This window comes from Styela clava, chromosome 8, assembly GCF_964204865.1.
Source record: "Styela clava chromosome 8, kaStyClav1.hap1.2, whole genome shotgun sequence".
NCBI lineage: Eukaryota > Metazoa > Chordata > Ascidiacea > Stolidobranchia > Styelidae > Styela > Styela clava.
Genome location: NC_135257.1, coordinates 432,242 through 458,879, shown reverse-complemented (window position 1 = coordinate 458,879; position 26,638 = coordinate 432,242). Strand labels below are relative to the sequence as shown.

The window sequence follows — 26,638 nt, the reverse complement described above, 5'->3', positions numbered from 1 at the left end:
GCTATGGAAACACTAAACTCATTTACACCGATTGTTGATGTTTAGCTCTTGGACAGTCAGTCAGTACTTAGTTGATACTGTTTTCATCTTTATACCACTGGTTCTCGCCGGAGACAATGAGTGTTCGCACATATAATCCGTCTGTGCGGGTTGGCAATTGGAATGAAGATATTTGTTTAGAGGAAGTAAGTATATTATTAGCAAACGGATCAACATTATACAGATGCCTTTAAATAACTTTGCACCATAGTATTTAAAGAATAAAGCTTTGAGCCTTTAACTATATCTGTATATCGTTTATATTATCAGATTATTGTATTGTAAGGTTAGGATAATGTGCAATTAGAACAAATGTGTCATCTTTGGACAATGTAGTAATATTTCAAGTTCAATTCATAAATATTTTGAGCAATTATAAGTATGGAAATAAGATCAGAATGTCGTAGATGTTAAGCAAAAATAATTTATGTTATGTTGTTATGATATTTATACAGCCAAAATAATAGATAAATTACTTATTCTTACTTTTTGTCTAAAATTACACATGATGCTTGACAAAATTTTATTCTTGACATTTGTAAAATGCTCAAATATTTTAACCTAGATTTCCATCTATATTTATAGAATAGCTGTATTTGTTTCTGCTTATATGTGCAATACAATTGTATTTCAATCCTCCGTCTCAACACTAAACAAAAAATAAACAACACAGATAAAGTCCTCAGGAAGATCGGAAAATCCTAGAGAATTTTTTTTAATAAGTGCTATAACCAGTGCTGCTATCCATTCACACACATACACGTCTTGAGTGGTTTCAATTATTTTTAAATTTAGGATCTGCTGAAGGATTTTCTTGATCGCAGAGAAAAGGGAGAACTTCTAATACAAAAAACACATAATCTCATGCAGAATATTCTTAAAAAGGTATCTGTTTTGTGTTCCAATAAAGTCCTATTGACATGTTCGTAAAACAAGTCGTAATATTGGTCCATTGGTTAAATGGATTCCTGTACCACAAATATTAAGTAATTCACTCAGGATTATATCTATGAGATTCTAACCTACATCTGTCATTTTACTGATCATTTTTGTAATGGATGTTTCTTATAATAAATTTTAAATAACAAGTAAATAACAATTTTCAATGCAATGAATTTAACAAATTGAACATCGGCATTTTTCATTTAGATGGATCCAACTGTAACAACAGATGGATTTGTTCATTTTGGAGATATAGTGATGTTGATCAATCCAGGTCAAGAAAACACACCAAGATCTTTGCAACTGGTCAGAAGGACTGTTAGGCTATATTTTATCCAATCACTTTCACTTTACTGAATTGACTTCAAAATACTGATGAATTTTTTATTTGTAATTGAATAGATTCGTCCTAGAATATTTTCAGAAGATTTTTTATATATAACATACCTGAAAGACTTAACCTGAAAGACTTTAATTTTGTTGGTTGTTCTACTTAAGATTGAGCCACCTCGACAACCATCTGCTCTTTCGATTAATATGGATGAATACAAGATGCATACAGCCAAACAGGTAGAAGGACCATGTGCAGTATCTTGTTCAACGTTATTCGATCCTTGTGCTCGAAATTTGTTTGTCATTACAAGGTATTATTTCATTATATTTCAAAATTCCAGATGTTTGCAATAGTCAAATTGAAATTTGACATTGGCATTTTACAACATTATTCCTGCAATATGTTATGTCTTTTTGTTCAGTGTTGATGGTACAGAACATGGCCAGGCTCTAAGATTTGGACAACCATTTGCAATTTCCACAACGGAAGGATATGCTGGCAATGTGAGTGAGAAAATAGTATGTGTACGCTCGAAAAGTTTGTGTACCAATATGTGGGAAACTAATTTTGTTTGCCTATTTTACATCAAGTGGTTTAAATGGATTGAAACCCATGGACAGGGGGTATATTCACTTTGCTAACATACGCAGTCCCCGAACTCGTAATAGAACTAAATGAGGAAACTCAGAATAAAATTACGGCCTAATCCTAAGCTGGTACACATATTTCAGGAGTACCCAAAATACAGCTTCTAGATCAGGTCTGGGAATAACCAGTTGATAAGGAATCCATCAGTTTTTAGAATAGATTAGCAAAAGCCATTCTGTAAACATAAAATCTCTCACCAGATTGCTGCTTCTAGTATCTTCATTTGAGCACAAAATATTCAACAGATAATACAACTGAAGCATGTTTCTAATTTGAGAGATAGCCTAACAAAATAACAGGAGGTGCCCTACTGACTATTACCCAAATTCTGATCATATTTTGCTGCAGAGTATGTTTTGTTCTTAGTTCTATTCATTGTTTTTCTATTCTTCAGCTCAACCTTTTCAGTGATCATGCCAGATTCAATCTTAATGCAAAAAAATCTAGGAAGCAAATCCTACAATTAGTAGAGGAAACAAATTACTTGACCACATGGCAAGTTCAAGTATATGATCCAAGACTTCGGCTAGAATATGAAGGATTACCAGTTCCTGTGAGTTATATTTTTCAACAGTTCATGTATTTACTTTTGAACAATATTTATTTAAGTTACTTATATATTTATCTATGAAGATATCACCAAATAAAATAATACACTTGTTGATTAAATTGTATCCATGACCTACCTACCAGCTCTTTACTCAATGTTGCAACAACCTTTCAAATATTGGGTAAAGTTAATAGCTTAAATGTCCAAATAACCTACAACCACTTTACAATATTTAAATTATATATTTTTTGAAATCACAACTCAAAATATTGAAAATATCCTTTTACAGTCAAATGTCAAAGTTATAATAAAGCATAACAAAACTGGACAAGCATTGGCTGTGCAATCTGATTATATACTGAGGTAAGTTTAAAATTTGATCTTAAAATAAAGAATTAAAATATTCAAAACATATTAATTCATTGAATTGACACAGGACTCCATTTGGAAAAGAATTTGAAGTCTCTGCTCATACACATCTAGATTCACATAAGGCGGAAATGGACAATAATCACTGGGTAATTGTTAGTGGAAACCCTAGCGACGACACCACAACCCATTTTGAAAGGTAAGACAGACTTGGTGATTGCGAAGCATTAAATTGAATTATCGTAATATGAATACAGCTTATCACGAGCTCCATTAATATCCACTCCACATATTAATTTATTATTGAACTGACTTTATTCCTGAGTTAGATTTTTTTATCCAATGCCAACTCAGATTGACCTCTACTTTGTTAGATGTAATTATGATTTAATCATGCTTGTAATGAGGACTGCCGTCAATTTATATTCCATCGTTGGTTATGCAGGGGGGGGGGGGGGGGGAATAAAGCGCAAGTCTTTTGGCCTACCGAAAGCACTTCTGTGAAGAGAAAGAGAGGGGCTCCCGAAGTATGCGAACCAAGATGGCGGACATCGGAACGTAATATGTGTACTAGGTTAGGGTTAGGTCATAATTTTAGGTATAAATACTACGGGAGGCTCTTGGCTAGTCTTCGAACTGATAATAGGACTAAAATAAGGAAAATTGGAAAAAAATTATCGTCTAACCCTAACCTGTTACCCATGTTACGTTCCGATGTCCGCCATCTCGGTTCGCTTACTTCGGGAGCACCGAATAAGAGCATTTCAGCCATTTTCGGGTGACGTAACGAAGCTAAACAAGTACGACGAACGTATTTAATCCTGTTCTAGTAAACAAGTTGGTCTTCGCCTGATGCGGTTTCAACAGAAAGACGTAAGGAAGTGTCTGATTGATGCCTTTATTAAAAAAAAAACCACAAGTATTTGGCGTGGTGTCGGAAACGCAACCGAAAAGAAATAGTCGACAGTACTGACCAAAATAAATCCATTTTTAGTTTTCGACAATGACCAGTCAAGCGGTGACGCAAATTAGTTTATATTTTTGTCGCAGATGACAAGTTTACCAGGGCATGTGTCCCGCAGTGGATTGTTTCGATTTCGATTATTTTTTGTTCAATTTCCACGAAAACCGTTGCAGTAGCTATGGAATCGCAATCTCGGGAATACGATGAATAGTAATGTTGTTCGTTACCTGGCAAAATTAGATTTATTCCCACCAATCGGTGATAAGGTAGTTATCCACCGTCTCCGAAACATATCATAATCATGTTCAGCTGGCTTTGTTTGTAAAACTTCAAACAAATAAATAACGATAAATATATTTTCATTTCTACGGTCACAGCCGAGTAAACGCGCGGGCTCAAATTTTTATTTGTAGCCTGATTTTAATTTATTAAATGTAATAAAATGAATCACAAATACGTAACCTCCACAATTTCAAATTTGACTTGGAAGTACGACCTGCTTTTAATTTACCTTTATTTTAATTGCCTGGTATTTTAGAACTTTTTAAGTACTGTAACTAGGGCTGTCCAAGCGAACCAAATATTCGAAATCGAATAATTGGCAAATTATTCGAATCGTTTTTCGGCTAATTTCCGAATTGCTAAAATTAGCTACAGAAAGCGGAAACCACCTTTGCAGGACGTTTTTCATTGGACAAGCGGCGGCGCTTCGAGCTTAGACCACTCTCGCTTCCGGCCGAATTGGTTTCCCGATATTTCTCTCGCCTTCGTTTTGTGATAAACATGTCATTCCTAATGCCCACCCGGTGGCACGTGATTAGCCATTTCATGCATGGTCATCATAACTTAAAAGTTATAATCGGTAATGACGTTTTGAGAGAGAACAAGGAGAAAAAGACAATTTAGAAAAAACGATAGTTCTATAAATAGATTCGATAGTTAGTTATCATAGGAACATGGTACAGGCAACTCAAAGCTGAAAAAGGTGTTTTGGGATCCTTATGATGGCAATACCGGTACCTTCTTTCAATGAAATTTGTAATTTCTTATGATGGCAATACTGTATTATCATCTACATACCAAGACGAATAATTGCACTCTTGAATTTTGATGGCTGTTGTACACTAACAATATTATAGTTATCGAATAATATTGTGATCAAACTAGCTTCGAACTTGTTAAATGCAATTTTGAATTTGAGCAACAGTTTTATCTATATTATTGGTTGATATTAATTTGATGAAAATTACACAAAAAACATGAGACTAGTGAATAGGATTAGAATAGCATATACAGGCTTTACATGTCCCATTAAAACTGAATCCATTAGAATTGAGATTGCAATTTTTGAATTGTGCATTTTACTCTTAAGACTCAACAGTTTTCGAGACCCAAATTTTGGAGTCCTTCAATTTTTTTGACCTGTTCACACAAGCGTGTGATCTCCTTTCATAAATCTGAAACATTGTATTGCAAAATACCAGCAGTAAGTAAGATATAACTGCACATATGTTACCACAACATCGAAGGGCAGGCGTTTATTGTATAATAGAGACAGATTTAGGATTGCGCAATAATTTTCGATTATCCAGCAAAAATATTCGATTCAAAAAAATTATTCAATTTTGGACAGCCCTAACTGTAACTGAAATGATTAAATGGTGGATCTGAGTAGGTCAGGAGCACCTCGCTTCATGTGTTTTACAGACTGGCCAATTCAATATTTTGATGCTAATTATGAAAATCTCATCCATGTGATAGAGATTTACACAAGACTTTACTCATTGTTGCAACAATATATAATTTTATACCCTTTTGGATGTACGAGTCAATGCCCTTTGTTGAAGTTTGGGAACTTTTTTACACCATGACCATAAAATTCTTTTATATGACAGGCCTGAACCAACAGCAAGCGGAGCCCCTCAACCATCTGCACGAACTGGTGACCAAACCGCACATCAAACACAGCAAAGTGATGAGAATGACAAGGGACAAGAACAGAAGAATGACTAAAACCTTTTAAACTGGCTAATGTTTTTGTAAATAAAACACTGGTACTTATAAAGCAAATTTTATTTTTTCTCTTCATCATCCATTGTTTGATAATTCTACGAATAAACATACAGACAAGGTACATGAACAAGTGTGGACCATATAAATAGTTTTGGCCTTTGGCTCATGATGTTGCAAAACGACCTCATACATACAACACATAATCAAATTCAATATATAAGAAAGAGTTGGGAAAATGATAAAAACATAACACCACAAAACTCTTCGAGAGAGTTTACATAAAAAAATGGTAGATCATACACGAGTTAAAAATTAAAAGTAATGACGACATAGCCGCAGTTGCCTGTCATCATATTCTTTCCTGGGCATGCAACATGCATACACTTTTCAAAATTCAAGCAATTCATTAGTGAAAACAGGTTGTGTAGGTCACAACCACCGCAAGGCCTTTGCCAACTTTGTCAATCACACAATATTATCAATACGACAAAAATGAAGGCCAAAATATGATAGATGAAAAAAACTTCATTATGAAGGCGCAACTGCGTGCTTCTTAGTTGGTATTTGTAACATCTATCCAAAAACGGTTGGAAATCCCTTTTATTTTTCAGTTTATGGCATGTAGCTCGGCCTAGGTGGGGGAGGGGGAGGAGGAAGTGGTAGATCTGGAAGAGTAACAATTTTCCTTGGCTCTCTTTTGAGGAGAGAAGGTGGATTAACAGTTTTATTGATTCCATCTCCTGGCTGTTTTGGTCCTGGCTGGTGAGGAGGTGTGAGCGGCTCATAGGATGGTCGATCAGGAGAATCCATTGCTTTGCTGGGCTTCTTGATCTAAAGAAATCAAGTTACCTATGTCATAGAAATTCACACGAGGGCCCTGATAGCTAAGATAATTTAAAGTTGAAGAACGACAAATAATGAATGTTCCATAACAATGTCATACGCATGAAATGCAGCAATTGACTGAACCAAGAGTAAATATCGCATCAACTCCAACCATACTGCATTTCCATCAATTAAAAAAATTCAATAACTTCACCTTTTCATCCAATTTACTTCTCATTTTCTCTTTCTTATAAGTACTTTTATGTTGGTATTTTTCAATGTATCTTCTAATTAGTCTTCTTATTTTGATATTATTCACTTCCAAATTGCTCTCAGATGAGCAGATCTGAAACAGAATTTATTATTTTTAATTCAAAGACATAGAATTGTGTATGGGATTGGTATATCCTACACATGATTGGTTGAGCTTCAAATTGTGTTCCATAATTATGCCAATTCCAATGCCGCAATTAACACAGTTTTTTGGCAAAGGGGAGGGTTGTCGATATTTAAAAGAGCGATGCTATGATATGATACAGTTCTATTGTCCTCAAATATCACTTGATTTACAAATTTCTGCAAAGCACGTAATATTTCGTACCGGAGCAGCATAAGCTGCCACTGCTATATTTTACATTTTTTTTCGAAGCCAACTGACAATAACAAGTAACAACCCATATTATCTGTTATAAAATACCGAAGTTGCAGCGTGGTTGGGGATAGACCAGTGATTCTCAGTGAAGTGTGGGGCGCAGACAATTTTTTGAGGTGGCATGAAGCTAATTAAAAATATTTGTTAGATTTGATCTTGCCCACCTTATTTCGGATATTTACATTTCGAAACTTTTCATTATGTATTTTCAACACGTTTTTTGAACAAAACATAATTTTTCCTTACTATATGTTATTTGTAGGTAGCTTATGGTTAGCTCGTTATTTTTGAGATGGGGCACAAGACTTCACAAATTCTGAAAGGGGGGCGGCTTAAAAAGTTGAGAACTACTGAGAATTCTGGGCAGTTTTAAATTGGAAAATTGTGGATTACACTTCCACAATATGTAATAGTACGTATATGTCTGTAATATGCACACCATGATGAGGAACAAATGATTACCAGGTGGAGTACTCTATAATATTACATCTCAAAATCACTCCTGTAATTGTGATGCAATTTCAGAACTTCCAGTTCAACCTTTTCATTTATGTAATGTGCTAATAATGACCAGTAGTAGTATTGGATTCTATTTGTGGAGGTTTTGTAATATTTTTCAGATTTTTAAAATTTGGAATAACATGGAACATTTAATCAGGCTTTTTGAGACAGAATACGGAATGACAGATTGGAAATAATGTCGTGTCTAGTTACCAGTCCAGGTCAGCATGAAAAATAATATATTGGTTGATGTGAAAAAAGAAAGGAATGAAATGCACAAACAAACCTTGTTCACAGCACGTTTCATAATTTCTTTGTATTCATATTTATCAATCTCCCGACGCTCATAATATGGCTTGATGGCAAGTTTGGCTTCCTCAACCACTCTTTCTTGAAATTGCAGTTTTTTAAGAAGCTGATATACATAAATAATCTATCATTAGCAATTATTATATAAGTTATTTATAATTGAGTGAAAAATCTGGAAAATTGTATCAATGTATAAAGAGGCTTATTGTGCTGGAAATAGATTAATCTTGAATTGGAATAATTTGCTAGTTGTGCAGTAATTTAAAAGAACTTCGTTACCTATAACCATTACAATTAATGTTCTGTTCATAATTGACAAAGAAGTTTGTGATGCATGTTAGATAAACTCCATGAACATGGTGAAAATATTTTGTAAAAAAGAGTACAAGCAAATCTTACTCCTGTTTCTTTTCCTTTATTATACATTTCAACAGCAGAAGATTCAATATTATCGATTGACACAGGAGACAAACCATCATCTTCTTTTACATGACTTTTTTGTTTCTTATCTGATTTCATTAACTAAAAAATTAATGCAGCATGTAAAATATGAGAAATAGAAATTGATAACCTAACACAGCTTTCCCAAACTTTTTATTTGTGCGTCACCAATTTATCAGAAAAAAAAAATTATTGCCTTCGAATAAAACTCAATTTTGTGATTGTTAATGTGTACTTTATACCTTTTGAAGTTTAGAAAAATGTAGGCTTAAGGAATAAAGGCAAAAGGCAACTCTTGCTCATCTCTGCCTGGCTTCTCTTTTAAATTCTAAAAATCACTTGAGATTGTTAAACTCGGTTCAGGAGATAAATAAACTGCAGCTTGCGGAACTGTGGCAAGTAGTGTCTACCTTTATTGTTACGCAACAGACACTAGGTTACATAAAGTAAACGACATAGAAAGGTAAAATGAATTTACTTTCCAGGGCGCACTTAGCAAAACGTCCTTTCCCTTTAGGAACCGCTGATCTAACCAAATAAACCCGCATTTATTTGTGAATTCAAATTAAGTGAAATAACTCAAAATCTTAATTTTTACCGAACATCATTCTGAGAAAACAATGCTAGAAGAATCCAAACCTTATCAAGCTGAAGGTGTTTTGACAGTTCTGCAATGCTCAATATCGCATTTTGTGCTGCTGATTTCTGTTGAGGATTCAAACCAATAAAATTGAGAATTTGAGTTGGATTGAGAACAGATTTTTCTTCTTCTAATTGATCTTTAGGAGACGAAATAGTTTTCTTTGCCTTGTCTGTAGTAGAATAGTATTGTCATGAAAAAAATGTAGATCTAAAAAACTCAAATAATTAATGTTATTTTTGGATGTTGTGAACAAACAAATAATTTCAACACAGCTATTACCTTATTAAAGTAAAAACTTTTTATGCACAATTTTTTCTAATAAGTGTCTGCCACTGAAAGGAAGGATTCTCCAAAATAAAACGATCACATAACACGATCACATAGTAACGATCGCATGTGGACTATACTGCTTGAGACTAACTCATTGAAAATAAACCATTTTCCCATTCATGTCATCAAAGTGATTCATTTTGTTTAAATATATATATAGACCTGAAGTTAGTCACCCATCTTGAAACTGACTCTCAGAGAATGATAAAGATATGATAATTACAAAGATCTCAACATTATGTACCTGAAGATTTTGTTTTAGACTCCGATCCATCACCGAGTGTATCAGTTGGTGAATAAGCATCAGTTTCATGTTCACCTGAACAGATTCCATGAAATATGAAAACATATCAATAAATCACATACTGTTAAAGAGTCAAAAACAAATAAAAAAAAAAAAACTGCTTCGTTATAAAAATATAAAATGCTCTCATTATCAACATAATTTCATGGCTGGATCAGTAAGGCACGATTACAGATTCGGAACGATTCTATTAATTGCATCAACAATCTACTAAATTCAACTTACTAGAATCACTGAATAAAGACAATCCTGGAATCTTTGTTTCCACAGGTTTCTTTTCTGAGGTGATGTGCAATGGTGGTGGGGGTGGTGGTGGTGTCGGGGTGGAGGAAGTCACAGCAGATGGGTCTGGTTTGTTCTCAGATACCTCATTTTCTTCCCCAATCACTATCCTTGTGTCTTGTTTAAGTCCTGCAGATATTTTAGCAAGTTTATCATCCAGTGAATTGCTACTCTCTTTCTCACTAGATAGGTTAATAAGCGTTCTATTGCTCGATGTTGACATTTGCTCCATTGATTTTAGATTTGTGTCGGGCGCAGTATTTATTTGAATAAGTGCTGAAGTCTTTGAAGAATTCCAAGCAGTTTCGTTCGTAGGAATTTCCACAAGTGTACGAAGTATTGAAGATTGATTGGATCTGAAACAATAGTACATTTTTCAGTAATTAAGAAAATTCAAACAGAAAAAAAATTTAAGTATTATTGAAAAAGGATTTCTTAGTCCAGTAAATCTGTATTCACGATACATAATATACAAAATTTAGAAATATTATTCTCCAAAACAGATTGACAAGCTTTTGATTAAGTATTGTAAAATTGGAAATCTTCAACACCAATGACGTTCTTTTTCAAATGTTGTTCAAAATTCTTCATATTATCCATATTTTCTGAAAAAACTAATGTAATATTCTATTTAAAATCACTTTACTTTGGTATTAGACTTTTAGGGATAAAATCTTCATCTTCTAATTCATGATGATGATCTTGCATTGCATGATGATTAGCAGTCAATCTTCCACTTATCGTTGCAATAGGTCGTGGTCCAGTGTCTTCGGTTTGACTTTCTGAAATATATTATTCAAATGAACGATACAAAATTTGTAAATTTAGTATTAAGGCCCTGATTTCTCTATATTTTTGACAATTGTGTTTGTGTATAAGACAGACTATCTAAGTACATTGAAATTGAATTCATCAAACTTGCCTCTACGTTTGACAGAAAATATTGTAGATTCTGCAGCACTCTTAAACGCACTTATCCTCTGAGGCGATCTTGACTTCCTTTTGGAGCGTACTGGAGATTTTGTTCTAGAAGACAACTTCTCCCCACGCCTGTTGCTCTCATTTCTCGTTCTCGAACGAGACCTGAAGTGAAGCATTTTGATATCAAAAAATAATACCAATCATCCCCATAACTGCTTCATATACCTAAATAGGGGATATTCTGTAATCCTTCATTATTAAAAAACATTTTTGATTAATAATTCTCATATAAGTGATTGATATTATTAATATAAGTCCTTACAACGTTACTCCCGAAGTATGTGTATCAGGTTAGGGTTAGGCTATAATTTTATTCAGATTTTCCTTATCTTAGTTCTATTACGAGTTCAGGACTGTCTGTGGTAGCCAAGCGAATATATACTCCTTGCTCATAGGTTTCAATCCCTTTACACAATTTGATGTAAAATAGGCGAACAAAATTAGTTACCTCCATATTATTACACATACTTCTGGAGTGCCCTTTCAATTCTACCAGAATGAAATTGTATTAAATAAATTAAAATTGAGTTTTTATTAATTCACCTGTTTTAGGTTTATACTCAATAACTGATTATACACATTCATTCCCATTTAGCATCCCTTTTATAAGTGAGGAACACATCAACACATATTCCTTAAAATACAAATTTTAATGAATTATTTTTTTGACAGAACCTTGATCGCTTTGATCTATCTCGAGATCTTGATCTTCGCCTTCTTTCAGGAGTTTTTCTATCCCTTTCTCTTTGAAATCGTTTATGTGGACTGCTAGAATGCTTTCTTCTACTACTGTAAGGTGAGTGTGATCGACGACCTGATCTGAATTTCAAAGTTTAAAATAACATTTTCATGACTTTCCCGATACCTAAATGAATATCTGACAATTCAATCTATAACAAGGTAACCATATTCAAGAAAAAGTCTGCAATGAAATAAGTATCAAACAAACTAGTAAGCAAAAAGTAAATTCTATCACATCCATAATAAAAAATGTGACATTGCTTTTGCAAATTTCTGTATCAAACAATAACTTTATATTGTTTCCACAACAACACTTTATTGCATTCTACATATTTAGTGCATTTATATGGACATAATGATGAAACCTCCTTCAATCTGATAGAATGTGTTTGGTATTGAATACTAAAAGCCATTGAACAATAAAATAATAAAAATATATGGAGTATGATTTAATTTGAAAAACTTGTCCAAAACGGAATTACATCTATTATTTAATTCATACCTTCGACTTCTAGATTCTGATGATTTTAACTTCCTCTGTTCTTTTTTTTCTCTTTCTCGCTCTCTTGACCGTGACCTTCTCCTTCTTGGCGACCTTGATTTTGATCTATTTCTTGAACGTCGCTTCAATCCAGGTGAGTGAGGTTTATGTTTATGTTCTATTCTTTCATCTACATCTTTCGTCCACAAGCTTTCATCAATTCCCAAATCTTTGCGAATATCAGAAATATCCGTCTCATTATCTTGTTTTAAATGATCTGGTTCAATAACATTCTCCACAGAATGATCTGTGACATTTGTGTTTCCCAATACTTCCGCGATCTCCTGTGATTTATTTGTTCTATCTTCACCTTGCTGGGATTCAGTTTTCAAAGATTCCTTTTCAGTTGCCTTGTCAGATGTTTTCTCAAGGACAACAGGGGAATCTGCAAAAATATCCTCAGAAACAATGGGAGTGACTGGAGTTTCATTTGATGGATTGTTCTGTAAATGAAAATTTGGTTCTGTCGTGTTGGATTCATCCACTACATTAGATAAATTATCTGTGGCTATAGAAGAATTATTGATGATTGGAATGAGTAATTTATTATCATCTTGATTTTGAACTTTACTGTGTGATGCTGATTTCTCCACATCAAAACTGGATATTTTCTTTGGGCCACCAACCATGAAAGAAGAAGCAATTCCAGGCGTTTTCTTCCTCTCTTCCCAACGTTTCCTAGATTGCTCAAGAAACTCTTCTGCATAACTTAATGTTTCCTTGATTTCCTGAGAAGATTGTGGTTCAGGTGAAACAGGATATGATTCAGGAGATAAAGAAGACGGGGACATTGGAGACGGACTCCTCAAATTAGTCGTTGGAAGTTCTCCCGCAACATTAGCACCGGGTGAACTTCTTTCATCTCTTAATGGTGTTGACGTATCAGATTTTTTGTCTTCCTCTACCTTCGCGGATGGAAATTCTGTATTCAAAGGTGAAGTGACTTCAGCTGAGCCATCATTTAGTATTGCTTCGGTAGGTGAATATATTTCGTTTCCATCAGTCGGTAACACAGGTCTTCCGACATTCTGTTCAGTTTCTTCTTCAAATTGTGCCAGTGCTTCAAACGGGGAATAAATCTCATCACCAGAATCTTTTGCCTTTGTAGAAGGCTGGACAGATTCTTGATCATTCTCTTCTAGATCTTGGACTAATCTTTCTTCCTTGTTGGAAATAGACATTGTTTCTTTCTTAGGTGGGGTAGGTGTTCGTAGCGGAGACAAACAATCTGAATTTAATTCATGACTCGACAGCATTCTTGTTAAATCTACATGTTTCACTTCAGAAGGGTCATCATCTATCTGGTGTTTACTTTTCTTCTTTTTTCTTTTCTTTATCTTTTCTTTATCAAACTGGAGTTCATCTTCCTTCAGAGTTTCATCTTCATAGGATGGGGTTGGAGATCTATGTCGTCTCTTTTTAGGTTTAATATCATCACTTTTATGTTCTTTGAAACTAGATCGCTTCTTCTTTGACCTTTTTTCTAAATGTATTTCTTCTGCAACTTTTTGTTTCTGTTTTTTCTTCTTCAATTTCACTTTTACATTATCTTCAAACTCCTCTTCAAATTCTTTTTCTTTTCGTTTTTTCTTTTTCTTGAAAATTTTGGCGGGCAATACTTCCTCGTCAAAGACATCTTTTTGTAATTTTCGCTTTTTATGGGATTTATGTCTTTTAGTTGATTCTTTTTTGTGATTGTCCTCCAATTCCTCAGATGAAAAAAATTCTTTTGTTTCTGCAATATTCTCCACAGTGATCATGGTTGGGCTATCAGATGCTTTTCTAGGCTTTTTCTTTGATTTTCGTGAATACAAGATGCTACTTTCTTTATTATCAAATTCATTTTCACTAATTTGTACAGGACTTTGTCGAGCAGTTTTCTTTTCATGTTTTTTACGCTGTGATGAAATGTGAGACTGGGCATCAGGATATTTCAATTGACTTCCCCTTGTTTTATTATTGCGCATTTTTTTAGATGTATGGCTCTTCGCAATACTTTGTTTGGCATCATTATAAAAATCTTCATCATGTTGTTCCAATTCATTTTCTCTGTCTGTGTAATCAGATTCTGTGTAATCTAGATCTTCTTTTCTTTTTGACTCTTTGACTTTAAATTTTTCTTTGATGGCTCTTTCTGATCGTCTTTTCTTTTTCTTGCTAGATTTAGATTTGCTCGAATCCCGCTCTTTTATGTCTTCCTTCAACATCTCGTTCTCATACATAGAATCATCAACTATCACATGGACATCATTTTTACTATGTCGCTGCCGATTTTTTGTTTTAGGATTCTTGACCCTATCATTAGTTTCTTCATTTTCATGTTGAGAATCGTGGTGATAACGATCCTTCGAACGCTTCTTTTTGACATTTGTTACTTCATTTTCTTCATATCTCACAGGGGACAATTCCTTTTTCAATTCAACCTCCTCCACCAACTCATTTTCATCCTCCAACTGCTTTTTTTTCTTCTTTTGTTTTTTATTCCCACGATATTTCATCTTTGCTGTGACAACTTCATCCTCCAAATTATCTGATGACATATGTTTCACATTCATTTGATCTTCTGGATCATTACCAGAACTGTGATGTCTATGTTTTTTTTCTTTGTTTGAATCTACTGGATGACTGTACAATTCCTTCTTTATTTTACTAACAGATTCATCTTTGTCATCACCTGTATCACGAGAAAACTTCTTTTGCACAGGACTTTTTGATTGTCTGTGGTGTGACTTATGTGAACGATCATTCCTAATTCGATGTTGTGATGGAGTTCTACTCCTCTGTTTGTGTTTTCTTTTATGAGAACTAGAACGATTTCTATTTCTCGAATCTGAACGACTTCTGTGTCTCCCGCCAGAGCCACTCCTGTGTCTCACACCGGAGCGACTTCTGCTTTTTCCATCAGTACCACTCCTGTGTCTCCCACCAGAACCACTCCTGTGTCTCCCACCAGAATCACTCCTGTGTCTCCCACCAGAACCACTCTTGTGTCTCCCACCAGAACCACTCTCGTGTCTCTCACCAGAAGCACTCCTGTGTCTCCCACCCGATTGACTTCTGTGTCTCCCACCGGAACCACTTCTATGTCTCCCATCAGAACGAGACATACTGGATTTTCCCCTTGAATAACTTGAAGAGTGACGGTGTGAACGATGCTTTGTTTTATCAGACTTTTCTTGATGCCTTCGCCCCAAACTTCTAGAACGACTTCGCTCGTGTCGTCCCAAAGAATCTTTCGAAGATTTTTTATCTTTCTTTGTTTCAGCAACTGCTGACTCTTCAACAATCCTTTCTTCAGTTGTACCTGTTTCAGTAATTTTGCTTTCTTCTTCTGCTTCAACTAAAGTTGGAATATTTTCTTCATTTTTTTCTGGGCCATCTACCTTCTCGATTTTTTGAATATTGTCTTCTGCAGTTGCAGATTCAACGGTAGAAACATCGTCTACATTTTCTACAGTCTCTACAGATTTTTTTACTTTGAATTTCTTGAACTGGACAGGAGTAGAATCAGATATACCAGAACTGAATCCTGGTAATTTAACAACAGCTGTGTCTTGAGAATTAGATAGTGAACGAACTTTTTTGCGCCACGCAGAGCTTGGATCAGTGTGAGTGCTTGGAAAAATATTTGAACTTTTGTCCTCATCAGCACCAAGAGTTTCTGGCTCAGCAAACATGTCAAATTCTGGTGATGCAGCTTGTTTTACAGGTTTGTTTGACTGCTTTAGAGACTGTCTGGTGGGAGGTTTTGCTGCATCTAAATTACTATCAAGAAGTTCGTCCAACTCAAAATCTGTAAAAACTGAATCTTCTTTTTCGACAGATTTTGAATGCGACTTTGGTGGCTTTGTATCATCATTTTCCTCTTTTACTTTAATAACAGGCTGACTTTCTTCATCAACATGTTTTGTCTCATGAGATGTAAATTTGGAAAATGTTGAAAAGGATGAATTTTCTTGTGCTTCTTCTTTTTCTTCATCTGACAAAGTTGGCTCGAAAGGATCGTAAATATCAACAGTCACTCCATTGTTTTGTTCTTCCTCATCATCCTCTGTAGGATCAAAAGGATCATAGACATCTTCTGATGACTTCTTCTCAATTTTCTTTTGCTTATTATGAGGCAAGTTTAAAACTTTTTTTATTTGTATTTTACGTCCTGTTTTTTTACCGCTACCATGCGGATCAGGTTCTACATTTAAATTAGGACCCATTAAGTTAAAACGTTTGAGTTTAATGCGCTTCTGGGTGGAATTTTTTACAGTTGATATTTGTGGTAGATCACCGTCTGCATTATCATCAATACTGTGATGACCGACATCACCAGAGTCATTCACTGAATGACTTGAGACAGTGGATGAAGAATGCCTCTCTCCATTAGAAGCAACTGAATGATGACTTGATGATGATGTGATGCGCTTGGAAGACGATGTGTTATCAGGCTTTGAAGATGATTTACCTAAACAATATTTAATCATTTTGATAACCGGTACTATATTGACTTCACCAAAATGTTTGTTCCTGAGTGGGGCATTAGAGTAAACACAAAGAGAACCTGCAGCTAGAGAAATATTGCTAAAGATTGTGTGGTGTGAAATAATCTTGCATACCAGAACTAATCCTCCCAAACTACAATGTAGAAAAAAAATCAACTCTCTACACTAGAGATTTAGTCTAATTAGAAAGAACATAATATGAGATATGAAATAGTTTGCTTGATATTTTGAATGTGACAGACCCCCACAAGCCTATAGTATGAATCAATGATACATAGCATGATTAGTAGCATAATAGAGATCAGAATTTTTAAAACTATCAAGATTAACCCTTTCCGTGCGGTGGGCACGTATACGTACTAACGACAAAACTCGCTAGATTGCGGCGGGTACGTTGATGTACTCCACTGTTTTATTTAGCAATCGGTCACAAACTGTTGGTCTAGTTTTTTCGGGTTTTAGTTTATTGATAAGAAGTCTTCTTCGAGATTAATATAAGCGACGGTAAATCTCGCTTTCGTTTACGACAAGAATTTTATTTGCGGCGGAACGAGGGAATGTTTTGAAATTTATGCAAATTTCGGTGTTTTTTGGGTGGTAGGAGAAGACATATTATCCCTTCCATCTATCAAAGTATTTTGAGTTAGATCACGAAATTGCTACAGCAACATTATGCTATTGTTTGCCAACCACGAAGCGGTAACAGTAAAGGATTTAACAAATATTTCTATTTTTTATCACGGTTTAAAGTTTCAACTCCCAGGAAAAAAAATGCCCTTTTTCTATCCGGTTTGTGACTCAGACCACCACTTAGTCGATCGATTAGTTGTGGGGGTACAAATGCATAAAATCGGCGTAGCAAATGCGATTATTTAATAAAAAATAAAAATCGCATGGAAAGGGTTAAAGAGAACTGCAATATATAATCCAGAATGCCTCGCTTTTTAGCAGAATAAAATTATTTTCAAATTCTGTGCCTGAGGAAAGAATTTAAGAACACTTTCACTAAGAAATGATTGATATTATTTTTAAAGTTAGTGATTTAGTTTACATGATTAAAAGCATGGCACAAAAGTTCAGCCTTGCTTGCTGAGATTTTTAAAGTACAAGGTAAGTACCGGTAAGTCAAGTCGAATGAATCAATCACAAAGATGAACAAGACTAAGCAACCAAGAAATAATTGCATCAGCAGTTGAGAAAAAAGTGTAAAACTCAAATCATCACAATGTCAATAAGACAAAAATAAAACCGCAAGATACCTGTTTCCGTTTCCTCAGAAGAATTGGCACAATTCAAAAAATTGATTCGTTCATTTTTCAAATTTAGTTTTTCATTTTCCTTTTTTTCAGATCCATTTGTGAAAGCAATATTACTCTTTGGTTTGGAAGTTCCATTATATAACTGGGATGATGATGAAATATATTGGCAATTCGGTCGTTTTACATGTAATGTTCCACCTCTTCGTATACTAACACTACTGCTAGGAGTCATCAAAACTTCTTGACCAGTTAGAATACTCCCAAGTAGATCCGGGACAGGAGCAGGTAGTGGGGATGGGCAACTAAAAATGAATAAAAATATGTAATTTTTGTTATTTCTGAAGATTTAATTTTGAAGCTAAATATTAGGTGTGATTTGACGTTACATTAGTTAAATCGATGTTTTTTCAAAAGTTTCATTAAATAACAATTAAACAATAATATGCTTAGAAATATTTATCTAAAATATCTCAATCTGGCCAAGCAGAGCTTTGATTAAATTCTGTATAAAGGTAATTCTTATGTGCCTCTACATAACACCAACAATTCCTTTATTATCATCAGCTAATGACCAGATACGCAACATTGATAAAATAGCACAAAATTACAGTAGTTTTTTACCGTTGTTGTATTTCATCCATCTGATTTCCTAGAGTCAAAATCGAAGGCAAGGGAGTATTAAAACGAAGAGCTGAACGAGATAATTGTCTATGTTTCTGTGCGATTAAGTAACTTGGTGTTTGTTCATGATCACTGAAAAATGAAAAGACTTAATTCAACTTTCAATTAGAAAATGAAAAACTAGTTAGGAATCCTCACACACTAACACATGACCTAAACCAGGGGTGTGCAAAGTGCTGCCCGCGGGCCAAATGCGGCCCACGAGGACAAATTGTGCGGCCCGCGGAGAAGTGCCAACTTTGAATGGTGTGCGGCAAGCTAAATTAATTTTTATTTAGTTTGATCTAGTTCCCTTTGCGTTGCGAAGCTTATATCCGAGTCCAATTTATTGTCTATGCCTATGACGTTACAACGTCCTCACAGTGAAGCGAACAACGCGATTCAGAAGGAAGCTGTCCCTTGCCGAGCAGCGAACAATTGAAAGAAAAATGCGGAGCAGACGTTAATGAATTTGTAAGAACGGACAATTGAAGATTAGGCTACCGGAAAGCAGTTTGAAAAAATGTAATATTAAGAGATACAAAAGCTAAATGAGTTTTGGTTCCAGCCTATCAGTTGATTTTGTTAAAATCTAATCTAGAATAAGATTTGACAGCAAAGTATTTGGAATGAATCTTGGCGTATTATACCGAGAACATCTCAACTAAGATAACTTTCCACATTTGAAAAAAAGTCATGGCTTCAAATATGGCACTTTTCGGTTACATATCTTTTTTTTAAATGGACGTCATATCGAATTGCTAGCACTTCCATATGAGCAAATTTGGATAAAAGTAGTCAGGAAAAGAATCCAGCAGCAAATTTCTCACCGAATTCGTTTAAATTGGGTGTGACATTATATTTGGATTACAGTTTTAAGATATTTATGCGTAGGGATGGGCAATATAGAATACCGAATCCGGAGGATTCGAATCCCAAAGTATTCGAATCCAGCGGGATCCGATAACAGGATTCGGTTTCCGCCTTTCCGGCGCCATGCGCCAAATTTTGTATTTCGCGTTTTTCTCGCGTGGAAATCTCTCTCGTTTAATTAAACTTGCGTCTGCTCGCAAAGAACCCGTAAATCGGTAAACATCATACACTGTAATTTCAATCGGCATATTCAGGACAAGAAGTCGGCAATATAACATCACGGCGAAGACTCATTATTGCACCATTTTTGCGTTTTCCTTCTTTGCTATCTAGCTAGCGTTATTTGTGCCGACTCACTGGTGATATTCCGATAATCTGAATGCAACAATCTTTAATTGTTTACAGACGTGCCTTGCTTCATTTTAAATTAAATGATTTTTCGCGACCTACGAGTTTTCCAAAAAAATGATGCACGTAAACCAAAAGCCATGCGTCAAATGTTTTAACATTACTTGCGATCAAATATTATTTACTAATAATTTATTATACCATTTTCCGAAATACAAAGTTATATCGCAAAACGCGAACATCTGTCACATTTGAATTTCACTCTCAAAAGATTACATATCATCGGTCCGTTTCCATCGTTCAGGATAGACGCACGTTTGATCGAGTGTCTGTAGTATTTTAGTCGCCGATAAATTTTGAAAAAAGTTGCCGCATCTGGCGAAGATAGTGACATATTGAATTTGAGTAGGGCTAAGTCTGGGTACATAATGATTAATGATAACATTTCTATCGTTCAAGATAGACGCACGTTTGATCGAAAGTCTGTAGTATTTTAGACGGCGATGAATTTTGAAAAAAGTTGCCGCATCTGGCGAAGATAGTGACGTATTGAATTTTAGTAGGGCCAAGTCTGGGTAGATAATGATATGTAACGAAAATCATAGAAAATGAGTTCGTCTTTAGATGTTATTACCTAATAACTAAGTACGAAATCGCGTTTACGGGAACTTGGTTTTACGTGTCTTGCTCGCACAGAATAAAAAGTTGATTTTAATTGATAGTGGTTAAATTTAATATTTTACAAAGGCGCATAGGTTGCAGTGACCACACGCTGGTTCTGCATCTAATTAATTCTCAGCGGGTATGTTTTAGTACACTCAACAGACTTACATTAATAATGATTTAACGCCGTTTCATGTCTATTTTGTATTTAACCGCTTACTATTAAAGTGCGTAAAGCGTGTCTTAGTTTAGCATATCAGTATTTATTAGTATTTACGGATTACATACATTTGGAACAATTGAGGGCAAAAAATATTGTAATATTCCTAAATTTTATTGTCCTGGGAACTGCCTGTTTAGTATCAAATGAAATCCAATGTTCGGGACATTTCCAAATAAATAATACATTTATAGTAAGTAATACATTGCAATTTTTTAACATCTAATCCAGCATTGTGGAAATTCCCACTATTTAAATAAGTATGAAAATAAAATAGGATTCGGTATTCTGGATTCGATTTAACTATTCTAGAATAGTAAATTATTCTACATTGCCCATCCCTATTTATGCGTTTTCTGCAAGGACCCCTTATGATGACAACATGAGATCAATAACAAAAAGAAACTATTTTGTGCCTGCAACTAATAGAAAGCCTATGTTAAATGAAGGTGCGGCCCGCGGTTTTGCCCAGTTATTGATATTTGGCCCGCCTGCGAAAAAGGTTGCACACCCCACGCCTAAACCAGACATATTTGCTTCCTTAATTTTGAACATATTAAAAAAATAATTTTGTTATACATTGATATTCGTAGGTGGACAGAAATATACTATGTATTGTTTAAAATTTAAGGCAGCAAGACGCAGCTGAGTAAAACAAACTGATTCAACAATAAAATTTCTATCTATATAAATTTTACCCACATCTACTACTGTGCCCAATTTAAAATATAGAACAAACATAGGAATGGATCCAGGACCAGTTAGGAGTTTATGTTCAACACTCATCAGACCCAGTTTAATACAAGATAGTAGCCTATAATACAGTGGTTCTCAACCTGTGGTACGCGTACCGCTAGTGGTATGCGGTAGCTTTCAAAGTGGTACGCGAGCAGTTTGAATTATTGCAACAATTAACTTTGGAGGCTAAAATATGGCGACAACGGGTTTATAGCGCTAGCAGCAGTTTTTGTCTTGAGACCGCCCTCGCCCGCCACTGCCCACCTAAAACGAAACAAGACGATGGACAAAGCCTTTCAGCCTGACGGCAATCAACGCAAATTCTCTCGTGATTTTGCACGCAATTAATACTTTGTTACTGCATAAAATAAATACGTTAAAACTTTGCACAATATCTAAAATGGATATAGTGCCACATAAAATACTACCATAGAGCATTTCTTGTGCCATTGTTCCCCACCACAAAAAAAAGGTTTTGTCGGTGGTATGTGGCCAGAGTAAATGGAACAAAAGTGGTACGCGGCCAGATATAATAAGATCTTGTTACATATTTATTATTATTGAAGCAATTATGTTGAATTGGTTTAGAATGATTACTACTAACCCATCTAAATAGCCGTCTAATTCTGCATCTCTCCCAAGAACAGTCAATGATGGCACAGGATGACGCTGAACAGAGTGAGGTAATTTTGTTGTCAAATTACTACTCTGGTTGACAGATGAGAATTTTGCTGAACCTAATTTTACATGAATAAAAATTTAAAGACTGATAAAAACTAAAACACGGTATGTTGGATAAGTATTGACATTTTAATATAAAATACCCACATGATTTCATGGATGAAGAATGATTTCATTGATTGAAATGATTATACAAAATTTTAAAATGTGATACAAGACGGTAATTTAGACATCGCTTCACAACAACATTAGGATTTTGTTGAAGGTATTTAATTTATGACCGCGGAAGAAATTAATTTGTCAGGATCATCTTGGGAGTGATTTGTGAATCCACAAACAGTTAAAATTTAATTTGACTTTGATTTCATTTTCAGAATCTCACAACAATTTGCTATTTTTCTACTTGATCCTGACTCTGGTATTTAATAAATAGGACTCCTGCTGCTATTTAACAAAAAGCTTTGAAATCTAACTTTCTATTGGGGTTGCGAATAAAACACAAGTATCTACCTAAAATGACACCTTAATGAGCATTAACACACTAATATAGTAAATTGAATCCGAAAAATATTTCATACCTTTGCTACTTCGGCATTTTCGTTTTCCACTCATTTTTCCACGTTTTTTTATTTTTTTCGATTTGCTATTTTTAGTTGTTCCCTTTCTCTTACGTGAACTTGATCTTGCCTTCCGTTTTCTTCTCCCCGCAACCCGATACGTCAGTGGCGTATTATTAGATGTTTCAACAACTTGAAATCTTGATCCAGCACGAGCAAGAATGTCATTTACAATGGCATCAATTTGCTGTAAGATAAACATGATGACAAATTCACAACATAATAAAATCACTGCTTTATTATAAAATTGCCACATGAATGAAAATAATAACTCACAAATCGCAGATCACCAACATGAGAATGACGAAGACGAACTTCCGAAACCTGAAAGGATACCAAGAAAATGAAATATAGATAAACAATGAGTTGTCATCAAAAGTTAGAGAGAGAGTTTATATTTTGCCAACCGTTCAACATAAACAAGCAACTAGTTTCCAATACACAGTTAGGGGTAATCATATGACCATCATATCAATAACAAAAGAACATTGTTATCATCTATGTGCTTTCATAATACCACATATTGAGGTTTCTTAGTAAACATTTTCCAGATGATGAACTTATACACAGTACAATATTTTCAGAGGCTTCACTTGCACTTTCATTTACCACAGATACAAACCACTTCCTAATTTAATTTCATCTTGATGGAAATATTTCGATGTTTAGGTATTAGGTATTTACTGTAATATACTGCATAGTAAACAAGGACAACTGTCTTAGATAACTAGACAAGATTTCCAAACTGGACGGTGGACGGGTCTGCAGTCTACTTTGGTACTTATCTTGGTGCACATACTACGAGAGCGTCTCTACCTTTTTCTGTGGTTCAGAATCTCCACTGCTCTTCACACAGTCATACAAACCATACTGATCAAATAGAATCACATAATATGCATAGGAAATCATACCTGATTTCGAACCCGTTCCGTTGCCCTAGTTCTTCCCATTGTTCTTGTATCTTCAATATTGTCCAAAGATTGTGGATGCGAAGGCCGACATTGAACACAGAACCATTCTCCATGTGGGACTTCGGCAAGTGGTGGATTTAAACACGCACAATGATAACTGAAGAACAAAAAGACTATTTAGAGAACACAATTACTGTCTTTGGCACATTACCTTGCCAAATATCCTACCCATGATCACATCCATCACAAAGAAGTAAAGTATCTTCATTATCAGGTGATCCACATATTTCACAATAAGTCAAGTCGTCTCCATTGATATCTGGCAACTCTGTATTTGCAATTGCAACTTTCCGTTGAAACAAACCAGCAAGTTTCGAATAAACAAGAACGTTCTCGAATTTGATTCGATCAACGGGACAGGAATTAGAATTCTAAAAAAAGCATTAAAATGTACAGAATGATTCTACAAAGTCAAGTATTGTATTGCATATCATGATTAACGTGATTAGACCAGTTAAAAAAAGCTTGATAACCAATGAAAATTTACACACTTTCTAATCCTTACTTATTGGTAATGCTAAAAATGACTGTTTGTGATTTCACGATTTTCATTGAGTTATATATTGAGGTTATTAATTAAATTGCAAAATTATTGTAGTTATTCGGACATAAAGTGCTTTATCCTCTGCTACTAACTGAATAACTTTCAAATTCAAAATGCAATAATAAGTTGACTAAGTGTTTTGAACAGACAATTCAACAAAGCTTGTATACACCATAGGAGTTGTTTTATAAATGGCTTGGAGTTTACAGAACGAGTCTGATATAAATTATCCTCGACTTTACATACTTGAGCATAGTCGTGTATGATATTACGACAATTGTTGCATAATTGCCAGTATTTTTTATCATCAAATTTTACTGAGTAATGAGACAACAGAAATCCTTACCTTACTCCATTGTAAGATACAATCTACACAAAACACATGTTTACATTTATCAGGAACCCCAATTTGTTGCTCTGTAAATTCATTCAAGCAGACTGGACATGAATCATCATCTGAAAATGTAGACACTATATATAGCTAATGAGTGAACAATAAAGGAAAAGGCTTGATATTTACCCTGCTTTTAAGTTCTACACATTCATTCAAAAATTTGACACAGGGAAGTACACACTAGACTTTCCACATATAGATATACATAGAAATATACCCTTGATACCCAGACTGTAGTACAGCAAGATTCATTTTGGTTCTAAATTGACGCACTGGAAGTGTCTGAAATACATTACATCAGAATATTACATATTTCTATCCATATTCAGACCAAATTCTGAAGAGAGTGTTACGTATGATTATCAACATCAGTACATGGTTGAAGTGACATAACGGCCAACGCATGTCAATATTGATACAAATTATAATCGAGACAAGCATGGCGCATCTGCAGTCACGCAAGATGCCCTCGTTTTCGCGGCGGATTGATTATTTGTTTTATGGTACCAAATGTCGGGACCTCTTGGGGAACTATGCCTTACTATAAGATGCGTTGCAATAGGTGTCGGATGCTATGAATGAAGACAGACCAAAATCAATAATTACCTTGCAATACCAAAGAAGATTGAGTTTGCGTGTGACCATTTTCATCGTCACGATCATCATCTTCTGAAGCACTAGACTCGCTTTCTTCATCGGCTATATTTTCTCCGTCACTATTATTCTCGTCACTTATTTCATCTTTATGGAATCCATTTTCCAATCTTTCATACCCTCCCATTTTATTTATAACTTCTGTACAAAATAGTCAAACTATGATAACAGAGTATTAAACTATTTTATATGACCAATAGGGTCCCTGTTGGAAAAAAACAAAATAATAAGTCTCCATTTGAATACTGGTTCAAACTGTGCTTCGGTATCATATAGCTGTTGCTGTATAGCAGTATAGGCATTATTGATCTTCAGACCTTGGCATACAGGCATAACTCTGTAACTACAGAACTAGAAGCCATATTTGACATTCAACCTTTACGAAATCGTGAGAAGCACAAAACTGCAAGAAGCTTTTCTGTTGATCATATAAGTTACCATATAGGCTATGCTGGTACCGGTACCTCTTCTTCTTGGCAAAACCTTCAATCTTATATAGCCTACATACTGTACGTTTTAAACCTGATCTAAGATTTTGTTTGCTCTCCTGATTTCATAATCAGATTTTATTTAATTATTTTTACCAAACAATCAATCAATTTTATTGTTAGGCCTATGCTGATTATGGAGTCGAAATAAACTTATAGGCCTACTTATAACTGTATACTAGCAGACTGGTACGGTACCGTATACCGGCACCGTTACGTGAACTTGGCCCTGAAGCACAGTTGGTGAGAACGAGGGTCCATTACGATTGCCACTAGCATACATTACCGGTACCGTACTCTCCGAATCGAAGGGAGCTGACTCTGATGACCTTACGGACGTATCGCTCCCTCCGGTCCATACCGGTACCGAGTTAACTTGCATATTTATTGTACCATTGCTTATTTTTTGGTTGACGGAAAATTAAATACCCCCCCCCCCCTCTCCTACAAAGGAAGACTACAGTTGTTACGTTAGTCGCGTACATTTCAGTACAAGCCTTTTTTCCACCACTAGGGGGAATTCTCGGGTCCCGACGGATCCGGAGATGTTACCGCTTAGTTATTCACTTATTCATCTTTACTGTACTGTAGTTGGAACAAATGCTATACTGATGTATATTTTTCCA

The 26,638-nt window shown here is 34.9% G+C and overlaps 2 protein-coding genes across 2 annotated transcripts; one reads left to right on the top strand and one right to left on the bottom strand.

Annotated features, from left to right (window-relative positions):
• LOC120346226 (cilia- and flagella-associated protein 161-like) lies at positions 1–5,980 on the top strand. The gene is made up of 9 exons (XM_039415930.2): positions 1–185; positions 835–924; positions 1,189–1,287; positions 1,480–1,625; positions 1,737–1,818; positions 2,358–2,516; positions 2,803–2,876; positions 2,950–3,081; positions 5,742–5,980. The coding sequence occupies exons 1-9, from the start codon at positions 117–119 to the stop codon at positions 5,857–5,859; spliced, it is 969 nt and encodes a 322-aa protein (XP_039271864.2). The 5' UTR covers positions 1–116; the 3' UTR covers positions 5,860–5,980.
• LOC120346601 (uncharacterized) lies at positions 5,905–25,741 on the bottom strand. Its single transcript, XM_078115169.1, has 20 exons — positions 25,477–25,741; positions 24,823–24,932; positions 24,101–24,303; positions 23,873–24,029; positions 23,238–23,285; positions 22,923–23,148; positions 22,268–22,400; positions 18,783–18,914; positions 18,162–18,463; positions 12,371–16,865; positions 11,803–11,946; positions 11,065–11,229; positions 10,793–10,924; positions 10,090–10,502; positions 9,805–9,879; positions 9,227–9,399; positions 8,546–8,668; positions 8,124–8,252; positions 6,899–7,030; positions 5,905–6,690 (listed from the first exon to the last, which is right to left on the bottom strand). The coding sequence occupies exons 1-20, from the start codon at positions 25,649–25,651 to the stop codon at positions 6,472–6,474; spliced, it is 7,686 nt and encodes a 2,561-aa protein (XP_077971295.1). The 5' UTR covers positions 25,652–25,741; the 3' UTR covers positions 5,905–6,471.
• Between the last annotated feature and the right edge of the window lie 897 nt (positions 25,742–26,638).

Excerpts from the sequence above, each read along its gene's own strand:
- LOC120346226 (XM_039415930.2), top strand. The coding sequence starts at position 117 with ATGAGTGTTCGCACATATAATCCGTCTGTGCGGGTTGGCAATTGGAAT. Across the intron at positions 1,626-1,736 it reads AATTTGTTTGTCATTACAAG|TGTTGATGGTACAGAACATG; the intron begins GTATTATTTCAT and ends CTTTTTGTTCAG. Across the intron at positions 2,877-2,949 it reads CAATCTGATTATATACTGAG|GACTCCATTTGGAAAAGAAT; the intron begins GTAAGTTTAAAA and ends GAATTGACACAG.
- LOC120346601 (XM_078115169.1), bottom strand. The coding sequence starts at position 25,651 with ATGGGAGGGTATGAAAGATTGGAAAATGGATTCCATAAAGATGAAATA. Across the intron at positions 23,286-23,872 it reads CGGAACGGGTTCGAAATCAG|GTTTCGGAAGTTCGTCTTCG; the intron begins GTATGATTTCCT and ends GTATCCTTTCAG. Across the intron at positions 11,230-11,802 it reads GATAGATCAAAGCGATCAAG|GTCTCGTTCGAGAACGAGAA; the intron begins GTTCTGTCAAAA and ends GCTTCACTTCAG.